General features: G+C 36.2%; 1 protein-coding gene across 6 annotated transcripts in view; it reads right to left on the minus strand.

The window, feature by feature from the left end:
• Positions 1-17,324, minus strand: part of NELL2 (neural EGFL like 2) — a 362,958-nt gene that overhangs the window by 173,351 nt on the left and 172,283 nt on the right. For all 6 annotated transcript variants that reach the window (XM_070621103.1, XM_008519672.2, XM_070621102.1 and 3 more), the window contains one exon: positions 581-672. In XM_070621103.1, the coding sequence (XP_070477204.1) occupies positions 581-672 (92 nt within the window). The remainder of the gene's footprint in view (positions 1-580; positions 673-17,324) is intronic.

The raw sequence follows: 17,324 nt of genomic DNA on the forward strand, positions 1-17,324 counted from the left end.
AAACATATTTAGTTTTTCAATTAGTAAGGAGGTCAAGAAGTAGAGTTAAAAGGAATCACCTTTGCTTTAGAAGCACACGTCAAGAGACCATGGCATGAATTTATAAAGAATTCCCCTTCAAATCATTTAACAAATTCCTCCCAAAGGGATTGAGATCAATATCAGTCTCACCTCCACCCAACAGCTAATTTTTACTAGGTAATTTTTATGTTTTGTTTTTAGTTGGACTGAGTGAGATTTCTCACATGGGTCAAAACCATAAGTGACAGCGGCTGAGTCTTTAATGCTCATTTTCTTCACAACAGCAAAGAGCTGATTTGAATTTGGAAAATATAAGACAATTTCATAAAACTTTAATTTTACAAAAGATCATTTTTATTTATTGGGGAAAATATTTATAGTCATTAATTTACATATTTTAAAAATAATGGAAATTTCTATATATCTGAACTATAATTAATATCTAAATATTCTCTTTGCCTTAGAAGTTTTAAAGGTATTACAAGGATGAGATTTTAAAGAAACATTACTGTGTTTATATAATTGAAAGAATTTCAAAAAACCCATGAAGTTTCCTTACCTTGCACTCATAGAGAACACACACTCCAGAAGAGGAATAGACCGTATTTCTTTCTCCTTCAAAGTAGGTTCGTCCTTGAAATTGGCATATTGCTTTGGAATAAAAAATACGTATATGTTTATTTTTTATTAGGAAAAATAGTTTAGAGGTGTTCAGATCATTTTGCAACAATATTTCACATGTTCTTATGCCTTTTCGAGGTGTTTGAGTAACTACAAACCTAAATTCAATCTAGCATAAGGCACATGTGGGCTCGAGTAATTATCACGCCCACTACATTCAGAGAGTCAAATCAAGTACAAGAAGGAATAGGGGCAATGGTAAGTCAGATCTAGACTCTGGAAAAGGAGTGCCAGTAAGCAGACTCTCAGCCAGTCATTTGCCTCCTTGGTGATGTCCCACTTAGGGCATATTAAGCAGGTGCTTAGGGCAGCTACAAATCAGGGGCACCATAAATATGAGAAAAGTTCATTTTTTATATACCATTACAGAATTTTAAAATAGAAAATTAGAAAGAAGCTATGTTAGCTTCAGCACATATATGTGAATTTTATGTTTTATGGGTTAATATTATTTTATTTGTAAGTACACATGGGTTAGGGCACCCTATTTAGGATGTTGAAAGGTCTTAATCTGGGCCCGCCTTGCTTCCATCACAATTAAATAAAATTTTAAAGTAAAACTCCAGATTTGATGGGGAAAACATACTTTTAATTAGTGAGAATGCACAGAAAGTATCAAATCATTTTGGAGACTCTCAAAATATTTACAATTCACACAAACGTTTAGCCAATGGAAATTGTTTGCTTGTTTTGAAATGAATATTTCACACTATCCATGTTGACTCATCACCTAAACAGAGACAGATGCACCCCCTGAAGCTACGGAGACTTAACCTTCAGGATCCTTCTCTGGCTTAGACCCCTAAGACTCTGAACTAACTTTTGTCTTCATAATTTTGTATTGTTTCTCTTTGAAAGGGCAACTCAATATTGTAGACATTTTGGAGCTCCAGAACACCTAGATCACCCCAAGCTAATTACTTTCAAAGGCCAGTGGACGTGACCGTCTGATAGGAAAAGATTCAGGCAATGTGTTGGCTCTATTTACTAAATCCAATTTTTAATATTAACAACACGGATTTTACAAAATGGATGTGTACATTTCCTTTTAATTCCATTGCATGAATTAGAAGAAAGTCTTTCCCTCTTCAGAATTTACATATTCCCACTACCTTCTAAAGTATTAAGTTACCTATAATAATCTGTAACAAAGAAATTAGACATACTTTTATCAGTATTGAACATATACATGATTGTACAAATATTCATATTTAAAGTGCAACCCAACTTTCATCTTCGCTGAAAAATTAACTGATTATTTAGAAGCTGCACATTTAAATAATGGAAAGCATGCACATTTTTAAAATGCCGTCCTTCAACTGATCTCCTTACTCGGCTTTTACTAACAAATTTCACTACATAATCTATATCACTGGCAAATTGATTTCAAAGTTTTGGCACTTTCTGGAAAAGAATTCAACTTACTGGCGTAAATTATATTACTTAAAAGCTGGCTGAAGCTTGCTCACTCATGAATATTCAAAATTAAACTACAGACTTGTCAGTTGCATCCCATCTATCATATTATGAATTAAAACAGCATGTGCATTGACTTCATGAATCTGATTGATTGTAAAACATCTCTCTCCGTAATTTTTGAGTGTGCTTTTCTTTTCTTATGAGATCCAACAACCTCAAAAAACCAAGATCTGGCATATTGCATGTTCAATTATACTTAATAAGAGACACATTTTAGAAGATAATGAGAATAAATAAAACCTTCTTACATTCAGCACCTGCCATTTAAAGGTTTCTAAGCCTATTATATGACTTGGTAACTCCAGTCTATTCAAGTACAAGGGTAAGTTGTAGAAAAAAACTGAAGCTCCAAATCTTTCTTAGAACAGAGGGAAAAGGAAGAAGTGTAAAAAAGACAAGGGTAAATTCTCCTTAAGCAGAGTCTTATGATAATTTAATATACAGGCAGAGCAGATGGACCTTCTGTTCTAAACACTTAATTCAAAAGACTCAAATAGGCAACTAGTGGGACAATAGGGCACCAAATGGAGCTTGGCAGAGGGAGAAAGCACAAAAAAGAATGAGAGCACAATTGTTTCATTTCCTTTCAAGCAATGAGCACAAACAGGGGGAACTTGGCTTAGGGAGAACCCAACGTGAGTGATTTTTGCTTCGTTTCTTTTTCTGATCAGTTGCTGTGATTCTCCCTAATTCTGAGGTTTACCCCAAATACCTAATAATGCCATCAGGGTGTGCCTTCCCTAGGCTCATTAGGGGAAAAATGTTAAAAAACTCAGAAAATCTATAATCATTCCAAAAAATACTGCAAGGAATCCTAAAAATACCATTAGAATGGCTCTGGGGCTTAGGAGCAGATTGAAGGAGCAAAAGTCATATTAATTTATTAATCTATTTAACAAACATGTGCTGAGATCATACTACATGCCAGGTAGTCTGCTAAGTACCAGGATTCAAAGATGAATGGTACATGACACATGTCCTCACCATTTAGTAGAATTACCATCACCATTAGACAGACTCATACACAACTAAGGACAGTAAGAGCCAAACTGAAGTGGTATAATTGAGAAATTCGTAATTTATATGTAAACACAGGAGACTGAGTGGTGAACTTATGGAAAGGGAAAACTGGATCAAAGCTGAAGAAACAAAGGCTGGTGAAAGACCCAGACTCCGGCAACAGCAGGAAGCTATCATCACCCCAGGGCTAAGGAACAGGGATGGGAAATGGTTCTACCGGAACCCAGTGTGAGCTAGAGTTACGGGGAAGAGGCTGCCTAGGGGTAGCTGCACTCAGAAGAGACACAGCTACTGCCAGAAGCACAGCCTGGTGCAGGGAAGAAACATGGCCAACTCTCTCTCCTCCTGTCTGCCAATTTCCTGCCACTGCCTCTCATTGGCAAACCCTGTGCAAAGCCAATTGGCCAGGACAGCAGGGTGGGACAGTATGCAGAAGTCAGGCTCCTGGGGCACAGAGGGCAGAGGAGAGAGAATGGAACTGGGAGGGTGGAGTGCCCAGGAAGAAGAATGAGCACCCAGCACAGGTGGCTTTCATATTTCATTTTAAACCATGAAAAGGACTAGTTTACTATAAGGATAGGGTGCTTAGAAGGACAAGAGAGAGTAGAACAGAGAACAAATAAATTTTGAAGAGGGAAAAGAGAGACATTTTAAAATTGCAGATCCACTTTAAGAAAAAATCCAAATAACTTATCAAAATGAGGTGCATAGGCAAGCAGAAGGCAAGATGAAGAAACTGAGTTCTGCAGAGGTAGAGTGTCAAAACAGAAGGCCCAGGCCCTGATTTTTACCATGGCCAGCCCTTGCAGGTATCAGGGATAAAACCTCAGGGATAATAATAATCACCGTGCCTACCACAATACTGAAAGAAAGTCTCTGGAATTCCCTAACCAAAATGTACGTGCCTGCTTACCCTTCCCCAGCAGAGTACATAGTAGATGAAATCACTTTCTCAACAAAACAACAAAGAAATAATCACTTTGCTGGACTGATTTCTTTGTTAATTCAATTATATTTCCATGTTCGTAGTCAGAGGCTTCATTTCTTTCCTAATTTTGGGTGTGTGTGTGTGTTTGTGTGTGTGTAGATATACACACAGCATTGTTTCTTGTAACAAACCTTGGCCCCAAATCATTTACCAGCTTAAAGCAGAAATATATCAACCGGGCTGCATTTTCAAAGATCTATGCTAAGTGATTTATTGAGTAAATTATAAGTATATATTTTAAGACAGGAAGTTTCTAGGAAGAGGGATAGTCATTCATTCACACAGGCTTACCACTTTGCAGACTAAAAAGATGGGCCCTCATGAAGTCAGACTAACCTGGAGCATTACAGCTGCTCTTAAGTTATTAATATCAACCACTGTCAAATGCATATTTATTGTGACTCTGGTATGCTGTTTGCATAACTCCAGGGGGTGCCATTCACATCATGGTCTGTGTGAATTACGTCCACCAGAACTGTCCAGTGCACAGCCTGTTCAGCCACAGGTGGAGACATTAATTAGAATGTGGGGAAATTCAATAGGATGATATGACAATTGGTATATGTTTTACCAAGGCTATATCAAACATCACTAATTACATAGTTACTACCCCCATAATTATGAGAGAAACTGCGAAAGCAATTAATGAGAATTATTTTCACTTCATTTCCCCCCCATTTTAACAATTAACAAGAAATAAGAAGACAGAAACTAGTACAATGCAAATTTGAAAGTCATCAGTTATAAAAAAATGAGAAGTAATTTATACCACAGATTGACAAATGGATACGCGAAAGAAATCAGTAAAACTCCTAAGTCCTAAACTACACATTAAAATCCTGATTTACTGGTCATTAGTACAGAGATAGAAAATTCAGATCCTTCTAATGAGATTTAAAACAATTTCTGCAAACTTTTGCAGAAAGGATTATCCAAATCTAAAAATATTTTAGAATATAAAGCAAAAGAACTTTATACACACAAAAGTTTCACTTTCTACACCTTTCCTCACTCACTATATTTAGCTTTTCCTTTTTACTACTAGATTGGAAATACATGAGTCTACTTTAATCTTTCCAATTGGTATCAACACCTTTAAAAATTACCAAACACAAATTAAAAGTTACAGATACTGTGGAGAAAACAAGTATAACTCACTGAGGTGAGAAATGGGATTTAGAGTTTCTTTAAAATTCTCTTTGAAAATACCAGGTATCAATGATCTTTAGATTGTTTAAGCTGTCTGTTCTGGGTAGAGTTGTGGCTTTTACGTTGTTCTTTGGAATTCTGATTTCCTTTGGGAGGGCTCTTAAAAATCCCATGTACAATGGCAGTTATTTCATTCTGAGCCAACATCAGAGAATTTGTTAGTGATACACAAATCAAAGCTGTTGGATGAGAAAATATCTCATAAACTGTAATTACATATATTTGTATTTTTATTTTAGTTTTTAGAAAAGAATGTATAATAAATGCATTCATGAGGCAGGCTAACATTCTGTGGAGTCAAACAAAAATTTTAAAAGTGTTTCACTATTCTTAAAAGACTCCAATCAGCGGTGCTGCTATTTACCCAGCCCACAATCTTTTCCGTAATCTAGACTCACTTGGAGTCAGTTCTTAACAATACGGTTGTAATAAGAGCCTTGAGTACTAACTGCAATAAATTAATTTTTCCCTCTTCTGCAATGCTTAAATCTCCATTAGAGCACTGAACACATTTTTCCTTTTCTCTAGTTAGTTGTACACCTTTTTATCTTTTCTGCACGAGGACAAGGACAGTGCAGTGTCTTATTTGTCTCTGGATCTTATTCAGCACCCAGCATGGACCCTGCATAATAAACTCTAAAGGTTTGCTGAATTTTTTGGTAAGTTTTCTTCCAGCTTGCTGTTTGATGAAAGCCTAAAAATGAGTCAACTGGATCGCTCTGATCTTCATGTTTTCCTTTAGATTTGACCTTATCCTTTGATTTTGCCTCTTCTAATAAAGGTTCCATAAATTGGGCCCCACAGAAATATTTTGCCCTTTCTGTAAAATGGCAGCTTCTTTCCACTGGCGTAGAGCTGACGCTCCTGAAATGTGAGCTACTCTGTCTACAAGTTAATGAAAAAGTAGCTAGCTACTGAAGTAGCAGTAACTTCTTAACATGAATAATACAAGGTAACATGTACAAGGGAAGTCAGCTTGAACAATTTGATGACAAAACTTTCTCCTCCTCCTACATAAATCAGCTTTTATGAGTCAAAGCTATTTCAAATGATCACAATTTCAGTGTTTAAATAATCCACAAATTCATTAATGCATGATTGCTTCCTTTAACTAAATCTCATTAATTGTTTGGGAATTTAGTTGTTTACAAAACTAATATTAGAGTTTCGGAAATGAGATCATGAGAGGGGGCATGCAATCCTCCTTTCCTATTTTATCTATATCCTGTCCTTGGGTTTCTAAAGGACCAAAGTGTGCCTCTCGTAGGGGGCCGTAATTTAGGTCAGTAGCCTATTTTTCCAAAAACAGAACAGGCCCTCAAACACCATAAATCTAGCAGTAGTGAGGGGTTAGGAGGCAAAGGAGGATAAAAATAACTTCCAGAACAGAGTAAGAGCAAAAATTCTAACACCCTGTCCAGATCAACCTTTGGGTTAGAGGGGCTATACATACTGGGAGAACCAGAAGTGGATATTTAGAGGATAGCAGAAAAAAAGCCAAGTCTACAGCTGGAAGGAGAGATTCAGCACTTCTGCCCCTAATTTAATTTTACCCATTTAAATTGCGACTGACATATTCTGAAATTCTTTTCATTTAGCTAGCTTTCCATCCCCAGCTTTATTCTTGATCCTGGCTCATATACCATAGAACGGAGTCTTTAAAAAAGACAATGTAATCAATTCAGCTTGTCCCCTGGGTGCAAGAAAAATAAATTTAATGAGTGGAGGTAAAGATTTGGAGAAAAATAGTATATTGGCACCAATACATGAATACTGTTAAAGTAACAGAACATGAACACACATGAAACAACAGGTTTTATCACTTTACAAAGAAAATATAATGCATGATATAATAAGCAAAAGTTCACACACTGTCAATTTCAAAGCCAGAGCTAGAATTCATCTGGCAGTCCTTCGATGCATCTTTTCTTACCACTAAAAATCCAGCGAACTCAGTCAAAACTTGAACACCTAATCTTTGGATTAACTTTGTGGAACGTTTTTTCCAAAATGACTGGCACCTTTTAGATATATGTTGTTTTGATATTATAGTGAAGGTGTTGAACATAAAATGCTTTATGAACTAAAGCGTGATCCTTTTCACTATAAACCACACATCAGTGCTCAATTCAGAGATTACAAGTAAAGGCCCTGAAACAGTGGCTGTGTACTCTTGAGTACACACAGAACAAAGAAGAGGGAATGTATTCAGCGTAGCTCTCTCAGGAGGACATACTTTAAATGCACTTTCCTGAGAGGTATATTAATAACTCCTCCTATTACGCAAAGAATATGAGCGAAGGGAAGAGCAGAAGCACAGGTGAAAGGGAGCCAGCTCTGCATAGAACAAGACATGCAGAAGAGACAGCACGATGAGGAGGGAAGAGAGAGCAGAGGACGCAGCAGGAGACAGAAAAATTAAAACATATACTTGAGATGGGGCAGGAGAAAGGAAAGCAGAAAGCAACAAAAGGACAAACAGGAGAAGCAAAATAACTTTACAGGCTTGCAGCGAGAGTGGCAGACCTGGTGGAAATGAGCAGCATTTACAAGAACCTACTGTCCACCAGGCGCTGTCCTAGGAAGGCGCCTTCCTGCCTTCAAGGAACATTCAGCCTAGCACAGGAAACACATGAGTACAAGCACAGGGAACTCCAGACAACTCGGAAGCAGTGTGGGCACAGAAAGGATGAAAAAGTCTTACAAGGGTAGAGGGGCAAATGTTTCACAGAGGAGCATTTGAAAATGAGCACTACAGAAAATACGCTTTAATGTGATTTAAATCAGGGAAAGAGTACTCATGATATATTCAGAGCAGAGATAAAACAATCATCATAATAATATACTTGGTACCCAGGTCCTAAAGAACATCTAGACAAGACACCTATATAAGCTGGAACTAATTTATTATAGATTGGTTTTCTAGCCAATTTATATGCTCCCAACCTAGTGGGCCAACAGCTGTCAACTGTGTATGCATATTAAAATCACTTGAAGAACATTTAACACTCTCTCTGCCCCCAGCTGCATGGAAGACCACTTAATAAGAATCTCTGGGGGCCAGCCTGTGGCCGAGTGGTTAAGTTCGCGCGCTCCACTTTGGCGACCCAGGGTTTCACCAGTTCGGATCCTGGGCGTGGACATGGCACTGCTCATCAAGCCACGCTGAGGCAGCGTCCCACATACCACAACTAGAAGGACCCACAACTAAAATATACAACTATGTACCGGGGAGCTTTGGGGAGAAAAAGGAAAAATAAAATCCTTAAAAAAAGAAAAAAGAGTCTCTGAGGATAGGACCCCAGCCTTTTTATTCTTTAAACCTAAGTACAGCTAAGCTTGAAAACTATTTTACTATGCAAAGAAATGATCTAGGAAAAGGGAAAAATACAATTAACCTTAAAATGGAGACAGTTATATAGATATTCAGCAAAAGGAGGTTTTTTATCCTGTTATCTGGATAGGTATTTGGTCCATTGTTTTAAAAAAAATAAAAAGTGAGAAATCATAGACAACAATAAATATGTACCTTAGACATTTTAATTTAAAACTCACTAATCCACACGCATTCCACATTTTGAAGAACACTTCTCTTTAGTATAAATTCTTTGTGGTCTTGCTTATATAAATAAAACATAACACATTGCCTACAATTTCTAAGTTTTTGTAGTTTTTCTTTTAAGCAGAGTAAGATAGATACTCACGAAGCAATCTGAAGAGGGATCTTTCTAATCCTGTTTCCTTCCACATTTTACAGTTGTCTTACTGACATCTAATTCAAGAGTATATTTTTTAGCAGCTTATCAGCCTTTTCCAAAGCACTCAACTTAATTTTTATTAAAAAAAAAGTATTTCTTTTCACATTCATATTTCACTGGTTTACATGTTATATATGTGCATGTAGTTATAACAATTCAATAATACTACGTTTACAAAACAAATACGACTGACATAAACAGGGTTAGGAACAGACACCTACCTCTTGGTTAGCATGCAAATCATGTCGTGGGAGTGTAAGAGTACAAGCTTAGCCTCAAGTTCAGCTGATACTTTTTTTCTTAACAAAGGCAATGGAAATTGTAGAAGAGTGCTTCTCAAATTCCCTGGGATCTTATTTAAATAAAGACTCTGATTAGACCTGGACAGGGGGGACTGAGATTCTGCATGTGTAGCCAGCTCCCAGTGATATGGATGCTGCTGGTCCAGCGATCACACTTTGTGTGGCAAAGTTGTAGATCACTGATTATTAACCCTGCTTGCACATAAGAATCATCCAGGGAGATTATTGAAAATACCAGTGTGGAACCAAGATTAATTAAATCAGAATCTTTACTAGAGGGGCCTAGGCATTGGTATTTTTTAAGAGTATCCAAGTTATTCCAATGTATGGCCAGTGTTGAGAATCACTGCTGTAGATTAACATAACTGGTCAATTTAGTGACTTTTTAATATAAATTTCCATCCTGCATAATATCAAGAGTGACTCACAAGATGTTACTATAAGAATCTGGCCAAAATTATTTTATTCTTATGCTATAGTTAAGGGTAACATCATAAACCTAAAGTTCTATTTCCAGTGGCTTCTTAACTTCTAAATCATTTACTTACATTTATAACTTCAAAAATTAATAGGAGGGGTCACACCGTGGCCGAGTGGTTGGGTTCACACCCTCCACTTCGGCAGCCCAGGGCTTCACTGGTTTGGATCCTGGGCGTGGACATGGCACCACTCCTCAGGCCATGTTGAGGTGGCGTCCCACATGCCACAACTAGAAGAACCCACAGCTAAAATATACAACTACGTACTGGGGGGATTTGAGGAGAAAAAACAACAACAAAAAATTAATAGGAGTGGGGCTGGCCCAGTGGCACAGCAGTTAAGTTTGCATGTTCTGCTTCGGCGGCCTGGGGTTCACCAGTTTGGATCCCAGGTGCGGACCTACGAACTACTTGTTAAGCCATGCTGTGGCAGGCATCCCACATATAAAGTAGAGGATGATGGGCACAGATGTTAGCTCAGGGCCAGTCTTCCTCAGCAAAAAGAGGAGGATTGGCAGCAGATGTTAGCTCAGGGCTAATCTTCCTCAAAAAAAAAATAATAATAATTAATAGGAGTAATGGAAGTGGAGGCCAAGGGAGGGGAAGACAGGAGGTAAGAAGGAGAAAGAGAAAGAGAAGAACCATGTACACTGTAAGACTAGAGATTGAGCCTCATTAAGTACAGCTGTACTTGTATTTTGAGATAAAATATTTGTTGAAATACATCACTTTTCCTACTTTCAGACAATTTTCACCCTTAAGGGGCCAATTAAGTAAAAATTTTACAACTATACTAAATGAAACATTGAGGTTAAAATGTTAAACACATTAAGTCTAGAAATTATTAATAAATTAATTTAATTAAGAATTAAATTACCTCAAACTTAACATTTTTCATAATAATATGTCAAAATTTGATTATATTTCTCCCCCTAAAAGCCTCGAAATTAAGAAGTGAAAGGGCTTCCCATAATCTTTCATGTCTTTGAAGATACTATCATATGTATTGCTGTATTTCTCCTCACCTCCACTTATTAAGAAGAAATTACAGAAATGTTCATTCTCATCCTCTCACTCAGTAAATACTACCTGAGAGACTACTATATGCCAGACACTGTGCTCAGCGTTGGGGACAAAGTAGTGAGCAGAGAGATAAAGACCTTGCCCTCACAGAATCTGTATACAGGAGGATTCAAGGACAACTAACCAGGAAAATAAACAATAATAGCAGGTAAGTTACTGAATTATTAGGAGGCTATTTTGGATTTGATCAAGGAACACTTTGGATTGCTCAAGGAACACTTCTCTGAGGAGATGAAATTTTAGCTGAGACCAAAGGCTTAGAGGAGCTAATATGGGGAAGAATAATGCAAAAAAAATTCCAGGCAGAGGTGGAAATTAGCTTGGCTTATTTGAGAAACTGAGTGAACTCCAGCATGGAATTCTCTACTTATTTATTGTTACTGATTTCTTGCTTATTTGCATTTCAGTCAGATAGTATATACCCTGCATAATTTTAATTCTTTGAAATTTGCTGAGATGAGCTTTATGGACTGGTACATAATCAATATTTGTAAATGTTCCATGGGTGTTTAAAGGAATATGTAAAGTGCACTTTGGGAGCATAATGGTCCATGTGTTCATTAGGTTTGGATTGTTAATTACACTCAAGTGCTCTGTATCCTTAATGACTTTTTTGTGTGCTTGAATTCTGTCAATTACTGCCACTTCACTCTGACTATGGATTCATCTATTGCTCTCTGTAGTTCTGTCAATTTTGTTTCATATATGTTGAGGCTATATTATTAGATACATACAAATTGAAATTGCTATGTCTTCCTTGTGATTTGAAATTTTATCATTATGAAGTAACTCTAGTAATACTTTTTGCCTTAACGTCTACTTTATCTGACATGAATCAAGAGGAACCAACTTTCTTTTCCATGGGCTGTCTTTTACTGTTCTTTCAATTTTATCCTTTCTGTATCCTTATGTTTTAGATATGCATCTTTTAAACAAAACAGAGCTAGATTTCATTAATTGTTTCAAAATATTTATCTGTTAAACTGGATCATTTAGTTCATTTACATTTTATTTTTTCATCATTCCATTTTCCCCTACACTCACTCAGTAAGACATTTTACTCCCTATTTTACTATAATGTTATTGTTGTATATTTTAATTCCATATATTCTTAAATAAGATATTATGAGAATGATGATAATTTTGTCTTATTCTATCAATATTCATTTAGATTTACTCACTATGTACTTCAGTTTTTTGAGCTTTCTATTTTTTTGAAAGATTTTTACCTTACTTCATTCTTGAAAGTTATTAAGTATATAATTCCAGGTCAGAAGTATTTCATACATACATATATATATATATACAAATATAAATATAAATAATCATTTCCCTCCCCTCTGGCTTTAACTATTGTTGTTGAAAAGTCAGTGTGCACAATACTGAAGGAGAAGAACAAAGTTAGAGAACTGATGGTACCTGACTTCAAGACTTACCATAAACCTAGAGTAATCAAGACAGAGTGATATTGACAAAGAAAAACAAATAGACAAATAGGTCAATGGTACAGAATAGAGTGTCCAGAAATAGACCCCCATAAATATAGTCAACTGATCTTTGACAAAGAAGCAAAGACAATAACATGAAGCAAAGACAGTCTCTTCAACAAACGCTGCTGGAACAAATGGACATGCATGTGCAAAAAATGAATTTTGACATAGACCTTACATCCTTCACAAAAATTAACTCAAAATGGATCATAAACCTAAATATAAAATGCAAAACTATAAAACTCCTAGAAGATAACATAGGAGAAAACCTAGATGACCTTGACGCCTTTTAAGATCCAACACCAAAGTTAAGATCCATGAAGGAAATAATTGATAAGCTTGGCTTTATTAAAATTAAAAGCTTCTGAACTGCAAAAGACAATGTTAAGAAAATTAGCAGACAAGCTACAGACTGGGAGAAAATATTTGCAAGAGACACATCTGATGAAGAACTGTTATCCAAAATATACAAAGAACTCTTAAAATAAGACAACAATAAGCAAACAATCCAATTTAAAAGCGAGCTAAATACCTTAACAGACATATCATTAAAGAAGATATACAGATGTCAAATAAACATACGAAAAAATGCTCCACATCATATGTCATCAGAGAAGTGCAAATTAAAACAACAATGAAATACCACTAAACACCTATTAGAATGGCCAGGATCCAGAACACTGATAGCACCAAATGCTGGAGAGAATGTGGAGCAACAGGAACTCTCATGTGTTGCTGGTTGGAATGCCAAGTGGTACAGCCACTTTGGAAGACAGCTGGGTAGTTTCTAACAAAATTAAACACACTCTTACCATAGGATCAAGCAACCACTCTCCTTAGCATCTACCCAAAGTAGTTGAAAACTATGTTCACACAAAAATCTGTACATGGCTGTTTGTAGCAGCTTTACACATAATTGCCAAAACTTGGAAGCCACGAAGATGTCTTTGAGTAAGTCCATGTGGCACACCCGGACAACAGAACATTATTCAGCGCTACAAATAAATCAGCTATCAAGCCATGAAAAGACATGCAGGAACCCTAAATGCATATTAATAAGTGAAAGAAACCAATCTTAAAAGGCTACATACTATATGATTCCAAATATATGACATTCTGGGAAAGGCAAAATTATGGAGACAATAAAAAGATCAGTAGTTACCAGGGATTGGTGGAGGACAGATGAACAGGCACAATACTGAGGATTTTTAAGACAGTGAAAATGCTCTGTATGATATTATAATGATGGATATATGGCATACATTTGTCCAAACCAATAGAATGTACAACACCAAGAGTGCCAAAAGTGAACCCTAAGGTAAACTATGGACTTTGGGTATTTATGACGTGTCAGTGTAGGCTCATCCTTGGTAACAAATGTATAATTCTGGTGAGTGATGTTGATAATGGGAGAGGCTATGCATGTGTGGAGGCATGAGGTATATGGGAAATTGCTCTACCTTCCTTCTCAGTTTGGTTGTGAACCTAAAACTGTTCTAAAACAAAAATGTCTAAAACAAAAGTCAGCGTGATCCATCTATTCATTACTCCTTTGAAGGTAATATTGTCATTGACTCCTTTTCAGGGTTTTTTCTTTGTCTTCGATTTTCTAAAGTTTCACTATATTGTGTCTAGATGAGGATTTACGTTTATTTACCTTTCACGGTATTCACTAGGGTATTTGAATCTGCAGATTTGTGTCTTATATCAGTTTCAGAAAATTCTCAACTATTTTCCTCTCCTCTCCTTTTGGAACTCAGATGAAATGTATATTAAACATCCTCCTACATCCTCCCTATCCTCTTCCTTCTCTTTGGTATATTCCATCTCTTTTTAAGTTTTTGTTCTGACCTCTGAATAATTTCTTATGACCTATTTTCAAGTTCACTAATTCTCTATGTATCTCTGTCCACTCTGCTGATAAATCCATCCACTGAGGCTGTATTTTTTCCCCAGTTATTTTATTTTTCATTTTTAGAGTTTCTGTTTCTTTTTCTTCAAACTACCCATCTCATGTTTTCCTGTTCCCTGAAGATAAACCTAGACTCATCATGTTATTTCTTCAAACAGAATCATCATACTTGTATTGTATTAAATGTTGGTTAATTCTAACCTGACATCTTTGCAGTCTATTTCTGTTGTCTGTTGTTTTTGCCAGTTCTCATTCTTAGTGTTTTGTTTCCTTAGGTATCTAGCAGTACTTGAAAAAAATATTTCTAAGAATATCTTGAAGTGTGGGATGAAAGTAGATTACCCCAGCAAGGAGGTTCATTTTCTTTTGCCAAGTGCATAACACACAACCTTAAACTAAATGCAAGGCTTGAGGTCCCCTGAACAAGCTAGATGACTGCAACTCAAGCTTCAGGTCCTGAAGGTACAGCCTTTTGGAATACCTGTTCATTGTGATGAGGGTCCTCTGTATATTCTCAGCTTATAAAGTTGCTGGGCTTTTATTTCTGTCCCCTTTGCCCCATAAGGCTATAAAAAGGAGAGGTCTTGGGGTCAGCCTGGTGGCATAGTGGTTAAGTTGGCATGCTCTGCTTGGGTGGCCCAGGGTTCACTGATTCAGATCCTGGGTGCAGACCTGCAGACCATTCATCAAGCCATGCCCTGGTGGCATCCCACATACAAGAACTAGAAGGATCTATAACTAGGATATACAACTATGTACTGGGGCTTTTGGGAGGGAAAAAAAGGAGGAAGACTGGCAACAGATTGGCTCAGGGCCAATCTTCCTCACCAAAAAGCATATCTTAGGAAAAAAAAGAAAAAGCAGCCAAAATTTTTTTTTTAATTAAAAAAATGAAAGGTCATATTTTCCAGGATTGAACAAAGACCCTCTTAGCCAAAGGAACTTCACTGACTGTTTATTTCACTGTGCTCCCTTCTTTGGACTTCTCTTCATTTTTGGTCTGGCAATTTCTTGCTATTTATTTTCAACTTTTTGATGTCTCAAATTTTTTGAAAATATTTTTATCCTCCTTTCTTAGTTGCTTTCAGAAATGGTTGATTCAAATAACTTAGTCTTCCTTTACCCAAAATAGGAAATTCCATTCTCAGCTTTCATCTTTTTGATTGAAAATAGAAGAGTAAAAACACTCTGTTGATGAAAACTAAGAAACTCTAAAGTTCAGATTAATTAATAACAAAAGTTTAAGTCAACCAAATTGAAAACAAGCATTCAATTCAAACAAACAAATAAAAACAGGTAACTCTATTAAGAGTTGCTAAAACAAAAAAATTCTTGACTCCCATAGAGGCCATACTACATAGAAATTACAAAGCAAAAACTAAGATTCTAGAGTTTCTTAATTATTCTAGATACTTAAGTATCTAAATACTTAAGTATCTAAATATTCTAGATATTTTCTTAATTAACCCAGTCTTTGCTAGCATGCGGCTCTGAAAAATTTAACAGTAGGCAAAGAGAAACCAGAAAAGAAGTTACCCCCAAATGTCTACTACCAGAAATTAGTCCAGACTAAATGTCATTAGACAATCTGAACTTTTAAATTATTTATTCTTATTTGTAATATTTTGCAAAGGATATTTAAAAATACAAATTTTTTTTTTGAGGAAGAATAGCCCTGAGCTAACTACTGCCAGTCCTCCTCTTTTTTGCTGAGGAAGACTGGCCCTGAGCTAACATCTGTGTCCATCATCCTCTACTTTATATGTGGGATGTCTGCCACAGCATGGCTTGACAAAGTAGTTCGTAGGTCCACACCTGGCGAATCCCGGGCAGCCTAGAAGCGGAACATGCGAACTTAACCACTGTGCCACCAGGCCAGCCGCTAAAAATACAATTTTATATACAAATTACAGTTATAGAGGGGCTGGCCCCGTGGTCGAGTGGTTAAGTTTGCGCACTCCATTGCAGGTGGCCCAGTGTTTCGTTGGTTCGAATCCTGGGCGCGGACATGGCACTGCTCATCAAACCACGCTGAGGTGGCATCCCACATGCCACAACTAGAAGGACCCACAACAAAGAATATACAACTATGTACCGGGGAGCTTTGGGGAGAAAAAGGAAAAAAAATAATAAAATCTTTAAAAAAAAGATTACAGTTATAGAATCAGCAAAGTTCTGATTTACACTTAGTCTCCACCTCCATGAAGTTAAAAGGAAAATGATACCTAGTGTTATACTGACTTCAAACTGATCTATGCAAGGATAAAGCTAATTTTTATTAAAAGTAAAAGAAAATTTCCCTAATTTATTTTATAAATTTATGCATTCAAATTACTATCATAATGTAAATACTCTCAGACCCTCCAGCCATTGACCAGATTTACTGTCATGCTTTATTTTTAATGGTATAATTACCTAAAATTGAAGGATTATTTTTCAGTTATTCAAACTTTTATCAAAATACTTATAGCTAACAATATTTTTCTTTATTCTGTGAAAAAAATATGAAAAATTCTAAATAAATACACTGTACTCTACTAAAATTAGTTCTTTTCTAACATTTCAGAGTGCAATTGCTTCATTTAATATAAGCATACCCACTTTTTGAATATTTTATTTTACTCTAAGTCTCCCATGTGTAGCTGCTAAATATCTATTTTCTTGGTCATGCATAATTGATCAGAATACAGCAATACTGGCCATTGTAATAATTGGAACAATCAAACAGTGTCAACTAGCACACATTTAGCTCACAATCAATGATTAGTTATAATAACAAAACACCTGTTTGTTCTTTTGTTGATAAAATGATGCCTCTTCAATAGGCAGATGGTATTTGTTTGACTACTCTTTCCATAGTCCTTTCCAATTTTTCATGCAAGACACCTCTAAGGATATTATT

The sequence above is a fragment of the Equus przewalskii genome, chromosome 5, assembly GCF_037783145.1.
Source record: "Equus przewalskii isolate Varuska chromosome 5, EquPr2, whole genome shotgun sequence".
In the NCBI taxonomy this organism is placed as follows: Eukaryota; Metazoa; Chordata; class Mammalia; order Perissodactyla; family Equidae; genus Equus; species Equus przewalskii.